At 39.6% G+C, this 24,959-nt stretch overlaps 1 protein-coding gene across 1 annotated transcript in view; it reads right to left on the bottom strand.

Moving 5' to 3' along the window:
- Window positions 1-720: 720 nt before the first annotated feature.
- Window positions 721-24,959, bottom strand: part of HTR2A (5-hydroxytryptamine receptor 2A) — a 62,745-nt gene continuing 38,506 nt past the window's right edge. Inside the window, exon 4 of the mRNA XM_004604572.3 lies at window positions 721-4,283. Coding sequence (XP_004604629.1) covers window positions 3,481-4,283 — 803 coding nt within the window. The 3' untranslated portion in view covers window positions 721-3,480. The remainder of the gene's footprint in view (window positions 4,284-24,959) is intronic.

Raw genomic sequence — 24,959 nt, 5'->3', positions numbered from 1 at the left:
ATCACCGGTGTGACTTGGCATAAGATGAAGTGTTCAGAATACCTGATTCTTCATCTGTGAAAAAGAGGGAATAACAGTACCTAGCTGTAGCTAACGCCAGGAAAATCAAGCAAAGCAAGCAGCTAAATGCCTGGGATATTGCAAGCAATCAATGCATAAAGCTATACACACCTGGGGAAAGGTTCCTATTTATAATCCTTTGGTGAAATTAAAGTGAAATGACAATTCAAGGAACCTTTTCTGTTAAGTCAATGATACCATGTTTCTTTGATTTACTTTAGTTCATGAAACTATCTCCTGTAAAAACGTGTATAGGTGTGTAGGTGTGTGTGTGTGTGTGTGTGTGTGTGTGTGTGTGTGTGTGTGTGTTTGCATGAATGTATCTGTGGATATCTGGGGTATTTCTGTAAAGTGTACCCACAGATGCATGTGTTGGGGTACAGCAATGGTTCTATGCCATCTTAGATTCTGTGGAACAGGATATAGTAAACAAATAATGAAACATTTGTCTGCTGCAGATGACGGGAAACCAAATTACATCTGTACATGTAACTCAGGTGGGCCCAACTCAGGAGGCCCAGGGGAGCCACCAGTGACTCGTGGTGCTCAGTGTTTCTGGATTCAAACCGTGGTCAGGAACATACGCCTAACCACTATGCCATCTCCTGCTCCTCTGGACAACTCTCTTGACTAGATACAATTATGGACACACAAATAGCATTCATTTTTGAGTATACTTTATTTACAATTTACTCATTCTTTCCTGAAATATTTTAGAGTAGATTTAATTAAAACAATTACATAAAATAATCTTCACTGTATTTATTACATAGAGCACAGAATAATTTAACACTTTATAAATATGTATCAGTTGATGCACAAATGGGAGAAGCACCCTTTGCCAAAAGCAATACAGTAAGTTGAATTTGGCTAGGTAGTACTTTAAAAAGTGACCATGAGATGGCGCTGTGGCCAAATATATTAAATATATATATTTAAACATAATGTCCATCATTATGACATTTAGTTCCTTTCTTTAAATATAGAAGAATCTACCATCCAACATAAAGTAGAATAAGGTTTCTCTGTTTTAATAGCATTGTCTAAGAGCAAGTCTTTTGATCACAGACTCAAAAATCATTCAAGAACTCTGTTTCACTGGGGAAAGATTGGTTTTTAAAAGCCAGACTAGTCAGAAAATCCCCAGACTTAAATAAAGGGCCCATAGGCACCATTTTATTTCATATCAGTCTGATCTATGTAAGGATTATTATTTTTCATTGCCCTCATAGAATTGGGCTAAAAATCCTTAAAAAGTTCCAGTTTATTTAAAGAATTGATACCTCTGTTACATTTAAATCTGCTTGTACAGCAATGGAAGGTCATAGAAACATTAGCACAGAAATTCACATTTAAATTACATGATACAAACATGCACGTTTTTTCTTGCGTTTTCTTCATATAAATATATAAATAATAAAGTGCATGGAAACACATCTGTATATGAATACAGAGGAGTTTGTTTATATACACTTAAATAGATACTAATGGAGAGAAAAAACCCACACATCTGTAATATATATGTAGTCAGGAAACATCTATCAGGCAGTATTTGTTCATTCTGGTCAAGATTGAGGAGACTATGGGACCAGAGTCTAGCTTTTTTCTAATATATAATGAGATGTGCAGTTATGATGAATGTTATAACAGTTTTTAATATTAATATTTTATCAATTATGACATGAACATAAGAGAGGTGTGGAGGTCAGATTCAGCTTTACCACTAATGGCTTACTATAATTTTAGAATTGAAATAAATACCTTTCACTGTGTATAAAAAGGACATAACTAGGAGAAATCTAGTGCATTTGCAGATTATACAGTGACACTTCCCACATTATTTAGTTTTCAAATGTATAATTTTCCAAAAGGCCTAGGGAAAAATCATTTTTCATTTGACAGAGATGTTCCAGTGTGGTATTCATGTATCTCACATCTATTCCAATAAGAATGTGCAAATTAACCTAGAGTAGTAGATCAGAATGAATTAGCTCGCTCTGTTGTAAAATTTTCTATAAAATATTGTATATTGGGACTTCAGGAACAATAATAAATGAGTTGTGTTATAGAGACATAGATCAAAAATTTTGCTCTAATCAGGTATGGAGGAAATAAATTGAACTGACTTTCAAAATAAGTCTGTCAATGATTTTTGACAAGGGCCATTTTAGTTTTGTCTTTTACTTTAAAGGGAAGGTCTTGGAGCCAGGGTTGTGGCTCAGTGTTAAAGTACATGTTTTACATGTGTGAAGCTCTGGGTTTGATCCCTGGCACCATGTAAACATATTAGGCAAATGAATGTTTTGTTTTGATTTTTATATTCTCTTCCTTAGAAAATTTATTCAGAGATAGTAAACACTCAAGAAATAACTATGAAACAAAGCTGTGTCAAGTTTAAGTAAATAAAATAAATTTATCTAAAAGCATCTGTTTATCTGACGGGTGCTAAGGGGAAAGTCATCCGCACTTGACAGAGATGTACTGACTACTGCTGCCAGCAGCCAGAAACCCCAGCTAGTTCCTCAATCCTGACACACATCAATACTGCTTACTGGCTCAAAAGAGCACATGCACAATGCAGTCGCCAGAGAGCAAGCTACCAAATACTTCTACAGTGCTGTGTAGAAGAAATTTTTAGAAATGCATTGTTAATATTAAATTACCTTTTTGATAATTTACATAGTAGAACACACACTAAACAAGACCACATTAGAAATTGAGAATATAGCACTAGTAGAAGAGAAAGTAGCAATAGGTCTTAAATAACATTTAAAGTTTACTTTTAAAGTTTGTTTACTTCTGAGAAGAATTCACTTGAAATGAAGCAAATGCCAGCAACTTGGTGAATATTTCAAAATTGCATCGATGAAAAAGCAGGAATGAAAAAGTTGTCAAGTTTCATTTCATTACCTAGCAATGCAGTATTCATAACACTTTTTTTAGTATCTTTTATTGTTGTTCAAAATATGTAATAATTTTCAAGAGAAATCTTAAGAAGACAATATAGCTAACAAATTTGTCATTATTAGAAGCTATTTTTATTTACAGCAGTAACCAACTCGTGCCATACACAGTAGCAAGGTTTCCACTTGAAAATATGTATGTATATATTACTTTAGATTTATTTATGACCTCATTATAACTGCACAGTAAAAGCTAATTATTTTAAAGTCATACCATTTACAATATTAAAATTAAATATCATAAAGCTCACAGCTGAAATGCTGTCAGAATGTTTTGAAGTGCACATCTTGTGGCATTTAACCCTGCCTTACATTGACGGAAGAAAATGAGGCATATAGTTATCATTATGGGCTCCACTATACTCGCCTAATTTGTCTCCTTTTCTTTCTTTTTCTGCCCTCCAGATAAATGAAACCTTGCTCAGTGTGTACTTTCTGGTTGCCATGGCACTGGGTATCACACACAGCTAACCTTTTCATTCACTATGTTGCTACTGTCCTCTGGAACATCTTCTGAAGGTTGTTTTCCTAGAGTAACCATAGAGCAGTCATTATCTGTTGATTTGGTGTCCTTGTTTGAATTCTTTTCTTGTCCTGTTTGGAGTTGACTACCAGACTTGTAGGCCAAGGCTGGTATAGTGTTTACTAAAATTAACTGCAGTGGTTTTTTATTCTCCTTGTACTGACACTGAATATATCTTGAGAAAGCAGACCTATAGGTTTTGTTGAATAGTGTGTACACTAGTGGGTTGACAGCAGAAGAGAGGTAACCGATCCAGACGAACACATTGAGCAGGGCCCCGATGACATCCTCATTGCAGGACTCTTTGCAGATGACAGCCATGATGTTGGTGATGAAGAAGGGGCACCACATCACCACGAACAGAAAGAAGACGATGCCCAGCACCTTGCAGGCTTTCTGCTCATTGCTGATGGACTGCATAGTCCTCCTGCCATAGGACCCTGGTTCCCTGTGGATGGACCGCTGGAAGAGCTTTTCTGAAGACAGGGAACTCTGAGGGAGGAAGCTGAAAGAAGATAACTTGGACCGTGTGCCAAGATCGCTCACACACAATGTGGCTTCTTTCTGGAGAGACTTGATAGTCAGAAAGTAGGTGATCACCATAATGGTTAAGGGAATGAAGAATGACACAAAAGACCCAATCAGGACAAAGTTGTCATCAGCGAGTAAGCAGCTTCCTTCTTTAAAGACCTTGGAATCATCCTGTAGTCCAAAGACAGGTATTGGCATAGATATACCTGGAGGTAGACAGAAAAATAAGGGGTGATTAAGGAATTGAGTACATGAAGGTAACAGTGTGGAACATAATGGTGGGTGTTTGAAGGATTTTATATCAACATTTGTCAAAAAGCTTAACATATACTTAAAACATTGTTTTTTAAAGTTATTGATTACTCTTGGTTTAAAATACTACAGACATTTCTAGAGTTTATCTTTCCACCTTTATTCGTATAGAAATGTGCATGTAGCCTTACTTCACCCACTGCTAAAAGTTTTAATACCATGTTTATGGTTCTCTTTCTTTATTCCTTTCTGAAAGTATCTGTATGTTTTAAATGAGCATTTAAAATTCCCTTAGACTTATTTAATACTACATATCAATCTTTATATGTTCCTACATAGATGATACTTTACTTATCAAGAAATGCAATAAATCACCCAATGACAATAGAAATGGGGCCAGGAGGACCAGCTCACAGTAGGACAGAGAAGAGACCACTGACAATGATAGTTGGAAAGGATCACTCTGGACAATAATTGAGTGTTAAAAGTAGGTACATGATAACCTTACAATATCTCAAACCATAATGACCAAAGGGGTGGGGGGATAGGGGAGAGAGAGACGAGAGAGAGAGAGAGAGAGAGAGAGAGAGAGAGAGAGAGAGAGAGAGAGAGAAGTGTCTGGTAGAGGCAGAATGTGGGTGAGGGGTAGAGGGTGAAATGAGGGGAAAAATTTGGGACATTGGGGGTGGAAAACACACTGGTGAAGGGACAAGTGTTGTAACATTGTGTGACTGAAACCCAATCATGAATAATTTTGTGACTGTTTATCTCATGGTGATTTAATTTAAAAAAAGAAAAAATCAAACTCACTATTCAAGAAATATGATATTGTATATACAAAATCTTAAAATTCCCACCAAATAGCTCCTAAAAACAATAAACCTATATTATATTTTAAAGAAGAAATGCAATAAATCTAACTCTTTTTTTGCAATGTGTTTGTATTATAACATATTTATTAATCAAAGAAAATGGAGACAGTAACAAAAATAAGCATTGATGTCACTAATTAGAAATAACAGCTATTAACCATTTGGTACTCTTTATTTTAGATACACACACCATGCATTCACCATACATACACAATTTAAAACAGAATTGGAATTCTATTTTATTAGCAGTTCTATAATTTTTTAATCTATGTCACAAGCATGATTTATAAAAATTACTGTTTAAAATCATATGCAAAATGTGTTATTCATAGAAAAATTAGAAAACATAAAGAAAAATAATAGGTATTCTCAATAGTCACAGACAGCCATAATGCACACTTTATGTAGTTTCTTCTTCCACATATGAACATATACATACTGTCTTGAAAAAAATCCCAAACATCCAAGTGTTCAACTTGAAATTTTTTGATTGCATATGCATTTTACTACGCATAAATTCTATGTTCTGGAAAACTTGAATTTTTCCCCTCAAAAACCTAACCATATACTGGTGGGGGGAGGTGGGCACTCTGGTGATGAGTGTGGTGCTGGAACGATGTGTACATGGAGAGCATCCTTTAACAGCATTGTAAATCATGATACCTAATTTGAAATACCTTGATTTAAATAATAACCCAAAAGTCTAATGATATCAGAATAATACTTATTCTCCTAGTAAAAATTTACTTTTTAATATCCTTAAATAGTAAATATAGTGTTCAAATGTCCACTAAAGTCATTCTGTATTTTTTATGGTAGAGTATAAGAGTAGATTACCAAAACCAAACCAAAACACAAAAGCTATCATATACTTTCAATTGCCAAATACAAGAGTTAGGCACAAATAGAAATAATACATGGGAGCAGGAGATCAGGGTCATTTGCTCTGTTACTTGAATTCGGGGCGCTTGAAATCCCTCTTAGGCATAGGACTTTCGCAGAAATGGAAGTAGAAGTGAGCAAAGAACACTTAGGCTCTAACCATGTCCACTTCTTCTTCAGGATACGCCCTTGTGACAGGCACGGTATAGACCACTGTCTTGCAGTTTTGGGGCAGTGGGAGTGTCTTTCTCCCTAAGATGCACAGGCATGATCAACAAAAAAGAAGGGGAAAAACTGGTGTGATGGGCAAGGAAAAGAAATGAATCAAATACTCTGAAGTTGATTAATTTTAGTCAGATTCTTTAATAAATCAGCTTAAGTTTGTTTCTTTTGTGAAAGGGTAGACCCCATAGAGGCATCCTATAAGAAAACTGGAACAAAATTCCTTGCTCATGCTTTCCACTCTCCAATTCCCAGCACTGGACCAAATGCTGAGAGCCATTCTAGTTGACTACCATCCCCTGGCGAGTACCTCAACCAAGTGTGTGACCTGCGGTCACTCCAGCAATGACAGGGAAGGGCAAGGCAAGGTATTAAGAGGAACAGGAAGGTTGGTAGGGGGAGGGGAGAGTGTTTGGTAATTGGCTGTAAAGATAATGATATCATTATTAACTTCTGCCATGGTGACAAAGGGTCTCAATAAATTTTAATTTTGTGCAGCTGGAACTGTTTATTTGTTTTTCTAAGTGATGAATTATTATCATTACTTTTAGTCATGATACATGCAAAATATCAGGTCTACCCCCAAAGGAATATATTTTTGTTGTGAAAGTTTGGGGTGTGTATTTTCCGGATGAATACAAAGACAGTCATTGCCTTGAGCATCTTCTGTCCTGAGTAGTTATGACCTAGAGATAATTATTAAGTAACGGTTATTAACTAACCAGATTACAGACTCACTAAAACACTCAGTTCTTTAATCATTTGGAAATCAGAAGAATGCCCCTGTTTTTGCAGAGAACACACACATCCTCTTCAGAATGCCTTAAGTTGTGTGCCCAGAGAGGGCAACAGTGGATGGAATCCCATCACTGATGTCATTCGGTAACTTGGGATAAAGAGCCATGTAAAAGGTGGTGTGGCAAAAGGGCACAAGCAGGTTCTCTAGAAGGAGAACCTTAAATTAGAAGGCAGGTCCAAACTGATGAGCATTGTACTGGCCGTATTCTCTTAAAATATAACAACAAAAAGTCTCAATATTGCCAGATGTCATTCTTTCTCAGTATCTCAAGATAGAAGGTCAGCAAGGTTTGCAGAAAGAATAACTAGATAAAATGCCACATTATAAAAGAGGGGACATATTTTGTTTGGGGGCCACACCCAGCTGTGCCCAGGGCTTACTCCTGTCTTTGTACTTAGGGATCACTCCTGAGTACAGTACATTCCTGGAGGTGCCCTGGGGATCATAGTGATGTCAGGGATCGAAACCAGGCTGACTGCATCCAAAACAAGCACCCTACCTGCTGTGCTATCTCTCCATACCAGGAGAGATTTCTTATGTCAAGGAAGGAGGACAGTTATATAGACTTTACAGGTACAATAAGTAGTTCACAAACACACTCCCACCAGGAGAGAGGAAGTTGCTGGCTGACACCCAAGACTGAGGTCACAGCCATCTCTGCTGCATTTTCTGGCAGCTTTGTTTGATAATAGCTGCTTTTGGAGGCCTAACAGATCCTTTCACTTGAAATTTCTGCATATAAGGCATTTTTTCTTTACGAACAAATAGTAGCTTGAGCTCAGTGACTATGCACTTTGTTTATTGATTTCTTTTTAAAGTGGGGAAAGCAGCCATCGAGATGTAATATCAGTATTGAATGTTTGATGCAGACAATTAAATGAATGAGAGATTGATTAATGTGAAGAACATGAAGGCAGTGGTTTGTGTCTTGCTTTAGTTTATATCCTGCTTATTCTCTTTTCTCTCAGGTAGTATCCTACCTGACAGCAGCCTGGGAAAATGGTCTTAACACTGAAGCACTGACTCAAAGACAAGCTTTATTCTTGATCCTCCCTTTTCACGCTTAATAGCGGGACTGGATTTACTGCTGAGACAGTATTTCCTTGAGAAACAAGAAGGCTGCTTTACTAGGCAGTGGTTCTCTCCAGGGGCTCACGGGGCAGGAGCATGCAAGGAAAAGAAACGTAGGCTTCAGAGCTCCTCTGCAGAAAGAGCAAATTTGGACTCATACCCTAAATTTTCCTTGGAACTACTACTTTCCCTTTACATTTGAATTCGTGCTGATTTCTTTCTTTTTCCCCCCAAGTCATTGGCAGAAAGCACTACAAATGAAGACCTCAAAAGAGTCAGACTGTGGGGAGAGAGGGATTGTATGAGTACTAAGCTACTACCACCTGGGGCTGGCACTCAGCATCCATCTCACGTACAGTGTAAAGGTTAAGAGTTGCTAAATTCCTTATAATCTGTGATCTGCTGACAAGGCTGATGCTCCTAAAAGTGAGAGCTGGAAAAGCACACCAGTTACCCAAAAGATTATGTTTCATTTTAGGTTGATCCTGAATAGCTCTTATAGTGAATTATAACTGTATAATATACCTTTAAATATGCCCACACATTATCAATTTTTTTCAAAATTGTAAAAGTAACCCCCACTGTAATTGCCAAATGGGTAAACATTTTATTCTCCAGACATTTTCAGCAAAATGAAAAGACATCATAGTGAATGGAAGAAGATATTCATATGTCATATATCAGGCAAGGGGTTAATGTTCAAAATACACAAAGAACTTGTAGAACACCACAGCAATCAACCCAATTTAAAAATGGGCTGAGGATCTAAATAGATAATTTCTCTCTCTCTCTCTCTTTCTCTTTCTTCCTTACTTCCTTTCTTTCCTTCTTTTTTGGCTATTTGGGTCATACCTGGTGATGCTCAGGGGTTACTCCTGGGTCTGCACTCAGGAATTACTCCTGACGGCACTCAGGGGACCACATGGGATGCTGGGGATAGAAACAGGGTTGGCTGTGTGCAAGGCAGATGCTCTACCAGCTATACTGTCACTCTAGCCCCTGAATAGATAATTCTTAATAAAAGATATATGGGTAAACAATAAGCACATTTACTCTTAGGGAAATGTGAATTAAAACACCTTGAGCTATTACCTCACACCTGTGAGACACTTCGGTCAAAAGAATCTTGAAACAAGTGTGAGAGGACTTGGAAATTTAAAAAAAATACAGTATTTATGGGAATGAACTGGTGCAGCAAATATAGAAAGCAGAGTGGAGATTCTATACAAATTAAAAAATTCCATAAGATCCAGTTATTCCTCTTCTGAGTATTTACCTCCCAATATAGAAATACATTCTAAGAGATACATGCATGCACCCCCACCCCATGCGCATGTAAGCACTATTTATAGTAAATAAAATAGTAAAAAACTGGAAGCAATGTAGGCACCCATAAACAGATGATTGGATAAAGATGTGGCATATATGTATATATTCAAAGGAATAGTATACACACATATGTAGAGATAAAGCTATAAAAAAATAGAAAATCCTGCCACTTGCAGCAACTTGGATAGATCTAGAAAGTGAATTATGATTCATAAAATAAGTCAGAGAAGGATAAACAGTAAATTATTTCATTCAGTTATGGTATATAAGAAATAAAATAGATGAACACCATAAAACAAAAATAAAGATTAGACTATAAGATAAAATAGTAGCTATCAGAAAGAAAGTATGAAGAATAGGTGTGTAAATCAGGAAAATATGATCCAGTATGAACTGGACTTTTAATGGTAAGTTTTTTTAAAAATAGGGGTCACCTCAGCAGAACTGGGGTGGTCCAGAAGTCTCCCCTGGTAGTGCCTGCCCAGAGATATGGCTCTGCAGGTGTAATGCTCTGCCCAGCAGTCATATGGGGCCATCCAGGCCATATTCAATAGAGCATGAAATTTTATGGGTGGAATTCAGGTCCTCTGTATACTGAGCATGCGCTCTACATGGAGCTATCTCCATGTATCTCCCAGGTCCTTCTAGATTAATGTAGCAAATACAGTTGTTCACTTTAACTGTATTTGATATATTCTGATGTATACCAGAAACATAGCTACTTTAATTACTACATTAGTAAAATCCATACTTATTGAATTTCTGTGATATATTGATAATCATACTTACATTTAGGGACAAAGTCAAGACTCAGACCTGGCTTGATAAATTCTTATGGTTGATTATTTTTCTTTACCTACTCATTTGTTCTGTTAGTGGTAGTTAAAAAAAGCATGTGGTTTTATTAGAGGTCCTTAACATTTATTTTAGGAAGATTGATATTCTTAAAATCTTCAAACTTTGTATTTATGTGCATTTTTGAGGGAAAGATAAAGCTTTTTATCAGTCTATCAGAAAATTATCTTCTACCAATGTAGGTAATAATCAGTGAATTTTAGCAATGCTTTACTTACAATATTTTTTCTTTGTTTTTATTTGTTTCAGGGCCATACCTGGCAGTGCTCGAGTTCATCCTGGTGTTGCTTGAGGGGCCAAACTATTCAGCCAGTGCAAACAATTGCCTTACTCCATGTGTCTTTGGTCCTGATTTACTTATAGAAAAGTACACACACACACACACACACACACACACACACACACACACACACACACACACACACACACACCCCTACATCTCCATGGCTAACATTTCTCAGCTGGAATCATACAGTCCACTGTAGGCCCCCTGGATATTCTAATGGGGTCTTAGGTGAAACTCATGTAAATGGGGACCACAGCATGAGATTAAGTAGGGCAGGGAGGCCACTGAAAGAAGCCCAACAGGTAGACAAAGGGACCATCAGAGGGAAACAAGTTCAAAAGGGGACCACAGTCAGGAAAAGGTCCAGAAGTATTGCTTAAGACCTTGATGCTTGTTTTCTAGTATTTTTTATTCTTTTTCTTGGATGGGAGAGGGGTGGGATTTGGGCCCCATCTAGCTGTGTTCATGGCTTATTCCTGCTCAGTGCTTAGGGATCACTTTTTGTGGCTTTGGGAACTGAACCTGGTTGTCTGCATGCAAGGTAAACACCTTAATCTGTGTCCTATCTCTCCATCTTTTTGTTTTCTTCATCCTTTAATCTCAATATCAACATATCCTCTAGCTTCAAAAAGCTTCAAAAAACTTTTTGAAGCCAGAAAGTTTTTAAAAACTATAAATTCTCGTATTCAAAATAGATGTTCTTTTCATGCTGCAGGAATTCTCCACTTTGACCACATAATAGAATCACCTGAAGAAATTTTCTAAAATTATATTGTCCTGCCCACCGCCGAGATGTGATCCCGGGGGCCGCACACGTGTGCGGCCTCTCCACAGCTGCACAAGCGTGAATCCAGACCCAGCAAAACCTCTTTCGGCATGGGCAACTCCTCGCAGAATGTCTCCAGCCTGAGAACTAAGCCTCGGCCCCGTGCCCGCCCAGGAGGGGAAAGGTATTTCTCTCTCTCTCGCCTCTTTCTCTCCGGGGATGAAGGGCGCGGTGTCCACCATATTAAGATGACCACAGATTGGGTTTTCAAGCCTGCAATGATCCAATATCTGGAAGAAATCTCCCTGGACTTTGTGTTAAAGTACAGAAATTCAAAACCGCGCAGCCGCAGTAGCGACCTTATTTGTCTTCACAGTAGGTCTGAATCTAGTGGGGTACTCCTAACAACAATAGTGAGGTTGGTGTTGAAATATTGAATGTAACCAAAGTAAACAGAATGTAAAATGAAACTTATCAGTTACAAGGTAGGGGGTGTGGGGGGGTGGGACGGGAGGTGTACTGTGTGGTTTTTTTTTTTGGTGGTGGTATATGGGCACTGGTGAAGGGATGGTTGTTTCAGCATTGTATAACTGAGACCTAAGCCTGAAAGCATTGTAATCTTCCACACAGTGATTTAATAAAATAAAATTTTTATTAAAAAAATTATATTGTCCTTGCTTTATTCTGAGAGGTTCTGATATTAATATCGTAAAAGATATTCATGCTCAGCAGACCCCTTATAGGTATACTTTTATTAAAACAAAAGAGCACCTGGGTAAAGCTAATATACTAATAAACTTAAGTTGAGGATCCACAATGCATGGAGTTAAAAGCTTCATGAAAGCATCTTTAAAAATAAAACAAGATGAAATGAAGTTTTACTAATTAGTACCTTTGCTTGTACTAATTAAATCTATCACTATCCCCATCGACTCAGGCTAACTTCCTAGAAGCACAGCAGAGCAGAGGGCTGATGGAGAGGAAAAGAACTTTCTTTCTAGTCCATTCCCAATTTGATCCTGTTATCTGGAAAAAAAATGTGTAGAGTTGATGTCACACTGTTAAGTCACAAACCTTGCTTCAAATTCTCTGACTGTTGCGCCAAAGTATCCAGAAATATTGTAACCTTGTCTCTTTAACCTTGTCCTAGTGAGTGTCTGATACAGCCTCTCCTGCAAGTCTCTTGAAGGGGTTTAAACAGAGTCTAAGTGGTCCCTGACCCTATTCCCTAGAAAGAAAATCTCTGCTCTCCTTCTCTCACTCTTCTCCCTTTCCGCTTAACAGCCAGAGGTAGTGCTTTCACCACCATGCTCTGGCACTAGGATAGTCTGACTTCTAACAGGTAGATGTGGATTCTCAGCTATACTGTGGCACCCAAAGCTGCCCACACCTTCTTTCTGGGGCAGACTGATCCCTCTGCCCCTGATAATAGTCACAAAACCCAAACTGAATCTGAACCAGGAGGTGGTGATATTTGAAACAATTTCAAAGCCTTGTTTTGCAGCTGGAATCACAAGAGAGCAAGTTTACATTCTTCTAGTCAAACTTCACCCCTCCTTTTTTTATTAATAAATGGATATTACCTTATTCACCCTCAGATATGTATATGTTTGGCATTTTTTGTTTTATACTGCCCAATTAGCAAAATGTGCATGGACAAAGATTTGTTTAGAAAAAGTAAGATATCTGCCCCGCATTATCAACTTCCTCTTTAATGTCTCAGATCCTGTCTTCATTTGTTGTAAAGGGATCTGAGGAAATTCTCTCTGAGAGCTAGGAGAATAAGTCTCACACATAACATCTCATTTTAGAGCAGGGCTGGAGGATGTGTGAGGAGTTGAGTGGGGAAAGTTAGCTTTTACCACCAGGTGCCACATCCATTCCCCTATCAGAATCTCTGCTTCTTACTTCTCACAGGGCCACATTTATCAAGTTATATGATGAAGAACTACAATGTTCCTATGGCTTATATCATCAAACAACTCAGCCCACCTATAACCATGTGACCTGGTAGTAACATGATTATTTAACTTTCGGCGGAGCAATAGCACAGCGGTAGGGCGTTTGCCTTGCACGCTGCACGCGACCAACCTGGGTTCAATTTCTCTCTTCTCTCAGAGAGCCTGGCAATCTACCGAGAATATCCTGCCTGCAAGGCAGAGCCTGGCAAGCTACCTGTGGCATATTCGATATGCCAAAAACAGTAACAACAAGTCTTACAATGGAGATGTTACTGGTGCCCGCTCAAGCAAATCGACGAACAACGGGACAACAGTGCTACAGTGCTATTTAACTTTCTCAATTTTGAGATCTCATTCGGAATAGGTTTTAGTGTTCTGTTTTCTGTTGCTTATGTCTTGCACTATTAAAAGAAGGGTGTTACACAAATCTTGATTTTTCAACTAATCATATGATAAGATTTGAGAAGGTCACACACCCTGCCTGCTTCCTCTGGGTCTTCTTCATAGTGAATACACCGCTATGTCCCAGTGTGCAGGTAAGCGGGCCCAGTTTGTGTCCCAGTGCAAATTGGAGGGGTAACTGTTAACCTTGATGGATGTGAGGTGTGATAAATGTACATCAAGATCATAAGTATTAATACGGCTTGGTACCTAAACTACAATCAACATGGTACCTAAACTATAATAACAAAAACAAATAAAACACTAATGATTTACCTGAAAAACCAAATCAAAATAAAACCCAAACTACTAATCGAAATGCCAGCTCAGAGGCACAAATATACATAGCAGTGGAGATTCTCTGAGGACACGGGCCTTGGGAAGGAAGAACACCAGAGGAGAGAAGGCACAGAATAGCTCAGTAGTGCAGTTGCGAGAGGGATGTGGTATGCTGGGTTGTTCCCAAGAGTGCCGTGCACTGTAGGAAAGGTGCACTGGAAATAGAAACTGGAGGCTAGAGGGGCTCCCGTGTCTTGCCTGAAGAGTTCTGACACCATCCCTTTCCCTGAAATGCCCTACTAATTAATGGAGGCTCCAAAATTTCCATGTAGAAGGAGTGTCAGCTGGTTGGGTATGGAAAAGTGGGTGTTTGCAAGCTTGTTTGGGGGTGTTTTGGAGGTTGCAATGGAGATTATGTTCCCCAACCATAAATGTGTACATCAAGATCATAAACATTAATTTCTGTTTCTACATAAATTTCTGTATTTCTTTCAAGATCCATTTTTATAACATATTTCTTTCAAGATACCTGATGTAGGAAGCTTCTATAATAAAAACTTCATTTCTCCATCACCAACATAAGTAATTCACACTGTGCTTGATCATATTTCCAATACGTTAGAATTTCCTTTCGAAATGTCATTTCAGTCACAGACTGATCATCACAGCAGGGACAATATTCTTGTATTTATTGCAAATCATTCCAGTTTTGCATGTAGCTGTGCTTGTATCAGGGACATGGTAAATACTCATGGGACTGGTAAGGAAATAAATGAAAGGGAGGGATGAAAGGAGAGACATAGCTTGAATTTATAGATATAGCTTGAGTTATTTCACAATGATTCCTTTTCTATCTGCTGGGAAAGCACAGTAAATGAGGCTGTCATTAGACACAAAGGGCAGAAAGAGGGAAGAAGGACATTTGTTCATTACTGAATGTGTAGACTCTTTTTATTGACCAGCACACAAGCTGACCATCTTCACAGACAAGTCACAAGGGGCAAGATCGGAGCCTGTGTGGGAATTTGGAGCCCTGGGTTTATTCCTGTCTATTCTGACTCATCACCCCAAATGAGGTCTGTTGTGTTTCTCAAAGTTCTTTTTTTGGGGTAAGTTAAACAAGTATGTTTTGAGAAACTAGGGCAGAGGGAGTGAGGAAAGCACAGAATGTGACGGCACAGGGCACGGGCTAGGGGCCTGACTCATGGTTACTCCCTGGATCACCTCAGGCTGCTCAGGTTCATTAGTTGATTAGTCAATTAATTTTTCCTGATTGTGCTCAGAAGCTATTCCTAGCTCTGTGCTCAGGAATAACTCTTGGTGGTTCACAGGGCAGGGGTCAAACTGGGGTCATCAGATGTAAAGCAAATGCCTTAACATCTGTTTAACCTCTACTCTCCTTCCCCCAGGCTGCTCCATTTTAAAGCCCCAAGAGTTACTGTCACTGTCTTCCTGTTGTTTATCCATGAGCAGGCACCAGTAACGTCTCCATTGTGAGACTTGTTACTGTTTTGGCATATCAAATACAGCACGGGTAGCTTGCCAGGCTCTGCCTTGCGGGCGAGATACTCTCGGTAGCGTGCCAGGCTCTCCAAGAGGGACAGAAGAATCGAACCCAGGTCGGCCGCATGCAAGGCAAACACCCTACCCACTGTAAGGCTGAGAAAAGAAAGGTCTTCCCTAATTTACATATAGGGCTCTAAAGAAAGCAGTGTAGAGGGGTTGAGCCATTTCTTAAACTCTCAGCAGTGATTACAATGTATTAAGCACCGTGGGACCCATGACCATGAAAGACCTTCAAGAATCTCCTGAAGCTCCGGATGCTGTCACTGATGTGAGGCAACGAGACAGCATTGCCACACAGACAAGCTGAAGAGGTGAAGGGGCAGATGCTCTTTATGTGATGTCAAAGTGTGATGCTGAGTGTGAGCTAAGGTCTGGGAAGGGTGGTGGAGACAGCCTCCTGGCTGGGTCTTGTGGGGGACGTGAGTCTGGAAGGATGAGCACAGAGACAAAGCAGACAGGCCCATGATTGCTATACCTGCCTGTGCCAGGGTTGAATTTGGCTGTATCTGGTATGCGTCTGTGGTCAGCAGCAGACACACACAAAGTGCTTGTCAGAGGCATCAGTATAGTCATAAGCCCAGCAATCAAATATTCAGCATGCAGTGAATACGCACTTTAGGAACTCAAGCAAAGAAGGTTTTTAATTTGTGACCTCTGCTTTATAGACTAAGAGATGTCACTGTCATTGGTTAACTCAGCAATCAAAAACAAGGATTACATGTAAAGATTTAAGCAGAAGAAACATGTTAAGCATTGGCATCAAGTGATAAATTGTTTGTAGTCAAGGTAAATCTGAATTTATCCTGAATTTTGTTTTTTGGTGTTTGTGTGTGTGTATGTTTGGTTTTTCAAATTTTTGTTTTCAGGCGCTGGGACACTCTGGCAGTGCTCAGGGATCACTTCTAGTGGAGCTTGGGTACCATATGGAGTGCAAGGGATGGAACCCAAGGTGGCCTGTGGTAATTGCCTTACTTGCTCTACCATCACTAAGGTATCACCCAGGATTTTATTTTAAAGCTCTACGTGCAGGGCAGCCATGCTCAAATAAATTGGTTTAATGTTTCCTTCACACATAAAATATTACTGAGGATTCCAAAAAGCTTTTGTTTCTGTGGGGTATAGCTATAAATATTTATAAGTATCTCACAATATGAAAATTTATAAATGTATGTGAATACACTTTAATGAAAATTTATTAATGTGTTTAAATTAAAATTAAAAGCCCATTAAATATGAACAAAAATAATATTTAAATGAAGAATACTGTTTTCCAGAAAAAATAGTGAGAAAAATGGCAGTGTTTTACAATTTGGGGCATCTCTTCCAGGTTAGGCCTAAGAGAAGGCAGCTGAGTTATCATGTATGCTTCAGCTTTAGTCTGTGGTCATGGCACATACTATGATTTCTTCAGAAAAGTCCAATATTTAAGGAAAAGGCCCATCTCAACAAAGGGATGGAAGGAAAGGGGACAATAGAACCTACTTTCCCCTTTCATCATCATCATCATCATCATCATCATCATCATCATCATCCAGCTGATCGTCGAATTTCTCGAGCTGTCTCAGTAATGTCTCCATTCATCCTAGTCTTGAGATTTTAGAAGCTTCTCTTTACTCGTCCTTTCCAATGGTGCCACATTGGAGGCTCTTTCAGGATCAGGGGAATGAGACCCATCATTGTTACTGGTTTTGGCATATGAATACACCATGGGGAATTTGCGAGGCTCTCCCATGTGGGTAGGAAACTCTTGGTAGCTTGCCAGGTTCTCCCAGATGGAGAACTAGGCTATAAGATGTCGCTTCTGGGAGCTTGGTTTTATAGTCTCTGCATGTTGGGTTTTGATGGGATTCCATGGCCCGGGGGGCAGTCCCTGGGTGTGACTGCCTAGCTATTGGAAAATGGGAAATCTGGGCGGAAAAGGCCCAGTCCTGATCTGAGCAGGCTTGGAGTTCTCAGCCCTGGGTCCCACACACCTGGGTTCCTCTGCTGGTTCCTTCATGTGTGAGGTGCGTCTGAATGTGTGGGGAGGGGCCTTAAGTATGGCTGTGGCTAGGCTCCAGAGGTCTTCGGCTGAGAGAGCTCTCTCTGGGCGGGAATGGAAACTGAGGCCCACCCCATCCAAGGGGCCCTGGGGAAGACAGCCAGGCATGGGGCAAGAGACTCTCTGCCACTTTCCCCTTTAATGAGATATAATTGATATATAACATGATATAAATTTATTTATTTATATTTTAGGTTTGGGACCACACGTGGTAATGTGCAGGTTTATTTCTGACTTAGTGCTCATGAATCACTTCTGACAGGGCTTCGGACCATATAGGTACCGGAGATTGAACCTGGGTTTTCTGTATACAGGGCAAATGTCCTACCCATTGCACTATATCTCCAGTCCCACGTGGTTCAGGTTTAAAGTTTAGCGTGTATTGAAATGATGCAAGTAAATAGTGGGAAATACTTGCCACAGTAAGATTAGGTAACATCATTTATCTCACATAAGTAGCATTTCACTGTTGTTACAGTGAGAATGTTCAAGTTCTATACTTACTACATTTTCAAGTGTATAAATAGCAGTACTAAGTTCTGTTACCCTTAACTCCCTCGAATTTATCTTATAACTGAAAGTTTGTGACCTTTGTCCAACATCTTCCTATTTCCCCTAATCTTAGATCTTAATAATAACCATTCTACTATTTCTATTAGTTTTGATGTAGGCAGGTAGATAGGAAAAGGCCCTTGACAATGAAACTTAGATTAACAAATCTAAGTTTCAAATCTTAGATTCAAATCTTAGATTCTCCTTCCCAGAGATTAACAAATCTCTGGGAAGGAGAATCTTAAAACTGACCCACACTGTGGATAGGGAAAACAGACCTGATAAGACCTTCAGCAGATCTGAGGAGGTTGGACCCCTCTCCATGAAGTTCCTCGAATTCCCTCTACCTTTCCCTTAATCTGATTAAAATGTGATCCAGCCTAAAGAAGCCCCACATGGGGGCAGTTTGAAGAAACCCTATAAAATACACCTTGAACAAAGGAAGCATGCATGTATGCTGCCTGAGCCTGTGTGCTGCTTGTGCCCACATGGCCGAGCACATGCGGTGCCCGAGCACGTGTCGCCTGCATCTCCCCTCTTGAGATGTGTACTTTCATGCTTTCATACTTTTGTGTCTAAAGCTCAGTTATGTGTAGGGGCCTCCTCCACCCTTGGAGAAGCCCGCGTTCTCTCTTGAACGCATTACTCTTACTTCTCCCTCTCTTTCTTATCCCTTCCTCCTATCCTCAAAAGCCTCTAAATCAAATCTGTTTACTTTACTGCTTCTCTACTCCTGAAATTCTTTTCTGAGAGCGAGACAAGAATCCAGTAACCCTGGGTCCCGGGTGGTGGATGCAGTTGGGGAGAAAGTGACCGTCTTTCTCCTCCCCGATTCACGTAAGTCACCCGTGGGGCCCACTCACATCAGTTTGATGTTTTTAAATTCTATGTATTTATTCTATGGCTAAAGTTATGCATAATGCCCTCAAGATTCATCAGTGCAATCACAAATGGTAGGGGCTTTGTAAAAGACTATTATTATACTGTATAAATACATGTTTAATTTAAGCATTTTATCAATAGACATTTTATGTTCATATCAGGCTACTGTAATGCTGCAATGAAAATGGGGTTACAGATATCTTCTTGAGAAATTTATCCTGTTTTCTTTGGCTAATGAAATTATGATTAAAAATAATGTTGATTCCCAGGACTTACACATCCCGTATACCACTAGAGATCCCTGAAATATACTTTAAAACCACTGATGTAGAAGAAATGCCATCAGATTGGAATCAGAAAACCTAAGTTTGGAACCCCTGGAACCTTGTTTGTTTTAGGACCATACCCAGAGGTACTCAGGGTTTACTTCTGGTTTCATGCTCAGAGATTACCCCAAGTAGGGCTCTGGTACTATATAAGATGCTGGAGATTTGAACTGGGTTTGTGGGTTCAGCCTTATATATCTTATCTTCCTTCCCTTTAGCAAGTCACTTACAGAGCCTTCTTACTTCTGAAAAATGTGGATATTTTTTAAACAACATCGCCTTTAAAGGATAATCATGAGAAATGTAGATGAAAATTGCAATAGCACAGGTAGTAAATACAGTATTAATGGAGTTGTAACAGCAGACAGAACTCAATGAGAAGAATGTCCCACTGCCTTCCTTAATGGCAGAGTTCTTCAATGGTCCTAAACACCACTGTTGTAGCTGAAATCTACTCCCCTTGCTTAGTTCTAACAGAGATGAAAATCAGTTTCCCAAAAGGATTATGTCTTAGTTTAAGTATCTGTGCCTTTTTAACTTCTCTGTGTAGCGTTCCATCATGTATTAATAGGAACCAGTTATTTACTCAATTCAGGCGCCCTGAAAAGCAAAACTATCTCATAGAATGGCAGATAATGGGCCTCTCAACACCTGTTATCCCTAATTGACCAAGTAGCAAATGATAACATTTAAAGACCTTTTCTGTAAGAATTGATGGAAACAATTGCTAGGCACTGAGTAATATGTGTGCAATTAAAAAGTACAAATTAGGATACACAGGGCAAGGATAAAACAGACTTCTAGTGTCCATATTCTCTGTAGGTTCAAGGATGGTCTCATAAAATTTGGGGCTCTTTTCCCAAGTGTTGTGTTTCCTGTGCAATGGCTTTCTCCCCAGGCATTCCCAATGAAATATTTCTGAAGAAATGCCTGCTGTCATTTGTTATTTCACTAAAGGTTCTTTGGTTTTAAGTTACAGGTGCCCCAATGTGGACGATTTAGCAGAAAATTAGTTTAATAAAGCGATATTGAGTGATTGAAAGAAATCCATCAGAAGATTTGGCTCCAGGCTCAAGCTCTCAAGTAAAATTATATGGCAGCTCTCGTCTGATGGGGAAACTTCTGCCACTTCCCTTTCTTGCCCACTGAGCACTAGAAAGTGCTGCTTCCCCGGGGTCATTTCTGATTGAAGGACTTGATTATACGGTACTGGAAGCCTCAGCCACCAACATGCTTACTGAAAATGCAGTGACTTGCACACCCTGTTTGCACACATTTCTCTTTTCCAGATCCTAGTTGTGCTAGAATGTTATTATTTGGTGGCTCCTAGGCTGGGGCTCAGTGTTCTGGCTACAGGAAGGCTGGGAATTTGAGTTCTGTCTCTTGGAAAATTTCCCGCAGTAGAAAAGACAGTAGAAAAAGGTAGTCAGGCACATATATGGCAGGCCCGCATTTCCCTTGACCGATGGTAAGATTTATAGCTGTTTGATTTTATTTGAGCAGGGAGAAAACTCTTTCAAGGATGTCAATGCTAGGATTTTCTATTCTTATTTTCTTATTTTGCTTGAGCACAGAGCCAGGAGTAAACCAGGAGCAGAGTTAAGTATGGCCCAACCTCCCTCAACACCCCCTCCACTAACCCCCCCCCCCCCACACACAAAAGGGCCCCTATATCCATTTGTGAGAGAATTCCCCAGATTGAGAGTTTTAACATCTTGTTCCAAAATAACTTTGGGAGACCTGGGCATGTTTCTGAGCACAGAATTCTCCCGTCAGCCCTGCTCATTAGCTTCATTACTACCCCAACTCCACAGAGCCCTGAACACAGGTTCAGATAATGAAGATAAAGGACTGTTGCCAACTGCGAGGTTTTAGGGGCAGGACAAAGTCTCCAGAAAAACTTTCCAATTAAATAGTTTAATGACCATCTTCTACAAAATGCAAATTAGTTAAAATATTAAATTCTAATTTGGGGCAAATTTTTACCCTTGCCCCAATAGCTAAGGTAGTGGAGAAATCTATTATTTATTCACAGTTATTTTTCTTTTCTTACATGCTCCAAGGTCACTCCTGGCAGAGCTCAGGGAACCATACCTGATGGGATCAAACCAGGGTCAGTCATTAGAAAGACCAGTGCCTTACCTCTGCACTATCTCTCCAGCCTCTAGTTTTTTTTTTAAATTTTTTATTAGAATCACTGTGATGTACAGTTACCAACTTATGAACTTTTGTCCTTGCATTTCACTCATACAGTGATCATTTACTTATCCCTCCACCAGTGCCCAGGGAATGCCCTGCCACAGAGGCAGGGTGGGGTGGTGAGAAGGATACTGGGGTCATTAGTGGAGTTTTTTATTTTTTTGAAAGAAAATTTTTAGTTGATTAATTTTCTTTCTATATATCATCTCACTAAACATTGTGTGTGTGTGTGTGTGTGTGTGTGTGTGTGTGTGTGTGGTCAAGCCTCATAATTCTGTTTCTCCTACATAGTACTTTCCTGGGAATATGTCAAAAAATTTACATTTTGTTTATATATATGTTTATACATATGAGTTCCCCAATGGTGTTGGGTCCTGGGGTCACTCCTGATGATGGTTAGCCCAGTGGTGCTTGGGGCTCACTAGGGCTACACCCAAAACATTTAGAGCCACTCTGTGCTAGAGACTGAAGTCAGGATCAGATAAGTGATCTACCACTTGTTTTAGCTCCTCGGTCACAGTCAAAAATCTATGAGTCCGCTTTAAGGGAATGCAGGAAAATGGTAAGGAATAAGCCAACCACTTGATGATTTGTGTGGTCAAGCTAAAACACACATTTCTACTATTCTTGGGTGTTACTCTCCTACTCTGTTATTCTATATTCTATAGATGAGTGCAATCTTTCTATGTCTGTCTCTCTCTTTCTGACTCATTTCACTTAGCATGATACTTCTCGAACTTTGTATGAGGGAAACATGAGCACAAAAATGAGTAAATCTGTAACTGTACCCTCACGGTGATTCACTAATTAAAAATAAAGAAAAAAATTTTTTTAAAAATTAAAACACACACACACACTCTGTCCACAAGGTCCATTAAATTTTATTGCCTGGGGAGAAGATAATTTACCGGGATAGATAATATTTTCAGAGAGAATGTCTATGAAATGCAAACAGGACCTTCTGGGAAATTTCTCAATTCTGCAATTCTTTTACAAGAGCAGGATAGAATTGAAGTAGCTGGGGAAGAAATTGAGCATTTAATAATATTCTGGAGATGTGATGGAAGCTGTAGATTTGGCTAAACAAGCTAAGGTCTTCCCAGTGATGCACTTGCCCCTCTACTAATTTGCAACAGCAACAGGAGCTGTTTGACCAACTCCTGTCCACCAAATATTGAAACCCAGTGCTTTTGGTCATGGGCAGAATCATGTTTCACTTGAGTTGGCCACATCTGCCTGCTGGAATCTTAATTTGTTTTGTTACAGAACAAAGTGGAGTTAAGGTTGCAGATAGAGAATGAAGGTTGCTAATCAACTAAGTTAAAACAGGTGTAGGAGCCTGCCTCGCCATTCAGCTCCAGGTGAGCCCAATGTAATCACTGGTGTAAGTGGGAGGGAGGCAGCAGATCCACTATAGTCCTGGAAGGTGTAGGAAGCTGCTGTGGGAGCCCTGTCAAATGCCTCAAGAAGTCTTTTCTGTATTCTGGAACTATGGAAATGGTTGATTAATATTGGGAAAAATGAATTATATTCATGTTAACCATGTAAGTTACCCCACTGTGAGTGAACCCATCTTTGTAGTAATGAGCTCATCTTCTCTGCTCATTTTTATTCTGTGAGGGTTTGGGGAATGCTCACTATCACTTTACATCTAGTAGGGCAGTCTAAAGCTGATTGACGCTGTTCCCTTGTATGGTGCCTGACTTATGGTGAGTTGAGTCTTCATGGTGTCTTTTGTACAATGTTCTTTTCCCATACTGGGGCCTTTGTCCTGAGTTTAAGTTCCTCTGGGGAAAGAGATACCCAGGAAAGTTTTTTTTTACAACAAGAGAGATGGTGGCTTCCTCCCTTGCCCATAACTCTCAGGGTGTTCCTGGCTGAAGACAGGGTGGTCCTTAAAGCAAATAAGCTCTGCCAGTAACATCCCCTATTTGCCCACTGCCTAACTGAACACTGTGAGCTCATGCCTGAGCCAGTGCTCTAGTTCAGACATCTAAGAAACATTGATATGACTTGAGCCAACTCACATCCTTGATTGAAGCTCAACTCTTCCCACACCAGAGAAGCCCGAGTTCTCACTTGGACATGTATCTCTCCCCTCACATCTCTCTACATTCATTTTATTTATTTAAATAAGTTTAATTGGATAACCGTGAGATACAGTTACAAACTGGCATGGTTACTTTTAAGTCAAACAATGCTCGAACACCCATCCCTCTACCAGTGCACATTTTCTACCACTGTTGTTGCCAGTGTCCCACCCATCATCCCCACCCCATCCCACTCCCTGCCTCTGTGACAGGTACAATCCTTATTACTCTCTATAATTTTTGGCATTATGATTTGCAATACAGATACTATGAGGCCATCATGTTTGGTCCTTGGTCTACTTTCTGCACACATCTCCTGTCCGGGTGAGTCCTATAATCATTTACTCAGTGGTTCCTTCTCCATCCCAACTGCCTTTTCCCCCCAGCAAGTGGGGCTGGCTTCCAAACCATGACATGATCCTCCTGGCCCTTATCTCTACTGTCCTTAGGTGTTTGTCTCATTATGCGACTTTAAATTCCATAAATGAGTGCCATCATTCTATGTCTGTCCCTCTCTTTTTGAGTAATTTCACTTAGCATGATACTCTCCATGTCCATCCTCTAACATATATCCACTTAAATTCCATAATTTCATCTCTTCTAACAGCTGCGTAGTATTCCATAGTATAGATGTATCACAGTTTCTTTAACCAGTTATCTGTTCTTGGGCACTCAGGTTTTTTTTTTCCAGATTTTTACTATTGTGAACAGTGCTGCTATAAACACATAAGTACAGATGTCATTTCTACTGTGTTTTTGTGCATCTTTGGGATATATTTCCAGGAGTGGTATTGCTGGGTAGTATGGAAGCTCAATTTCTAGTTTTTGGAGGAATGTCTCATACTGTTTTCCAAAAAAGCTGGACCAGTCAGCATTGCCAACCAACAATGAATGAGAGTCCCTTTCTCCCTCCATTTGTGCCAGCACTGGTTGTTCTTGTTCTTATTGATGTGTTCCAGTTTCTGTGGTATAAGATGATACCTCATTGCTGTTTTGCTTTGCATCTCCCTGATGATTAGTGAACTCTACATTTATTTCAATAAAAGTATCCTGCTTCACTTAAAGTTGTAATGAATCCTTGTGGCCCCATCAGATGAGCCCATGGTGATTGTCATGGTGTGGTCTGGTCCTCAACCCTGTTATTAAAAAGACAGTTGACATTGTTAAAGCTCTCTAATTGATTTTAGTAATAAGAGGAGTTTGAGAACCCC

Source organism: Sorex araneus, chromosome 1, assembly GCF_027595985.1.
Source record: "Sorex araneus isolate mSorAra2 chromosome 1, mSorAra2.pri, whole genome shotgun sequence".
Classification (NCBI taxonomy): domain Eukaryota; kingdom Metazoa; phylum Chordata; class Mammalia; order Eulipotyphla; family Soricidae; genus Sorex; species Sorex araneus.
This window is presented reverse-complemented; position numbering and strand designations above follow the sequence as displayed.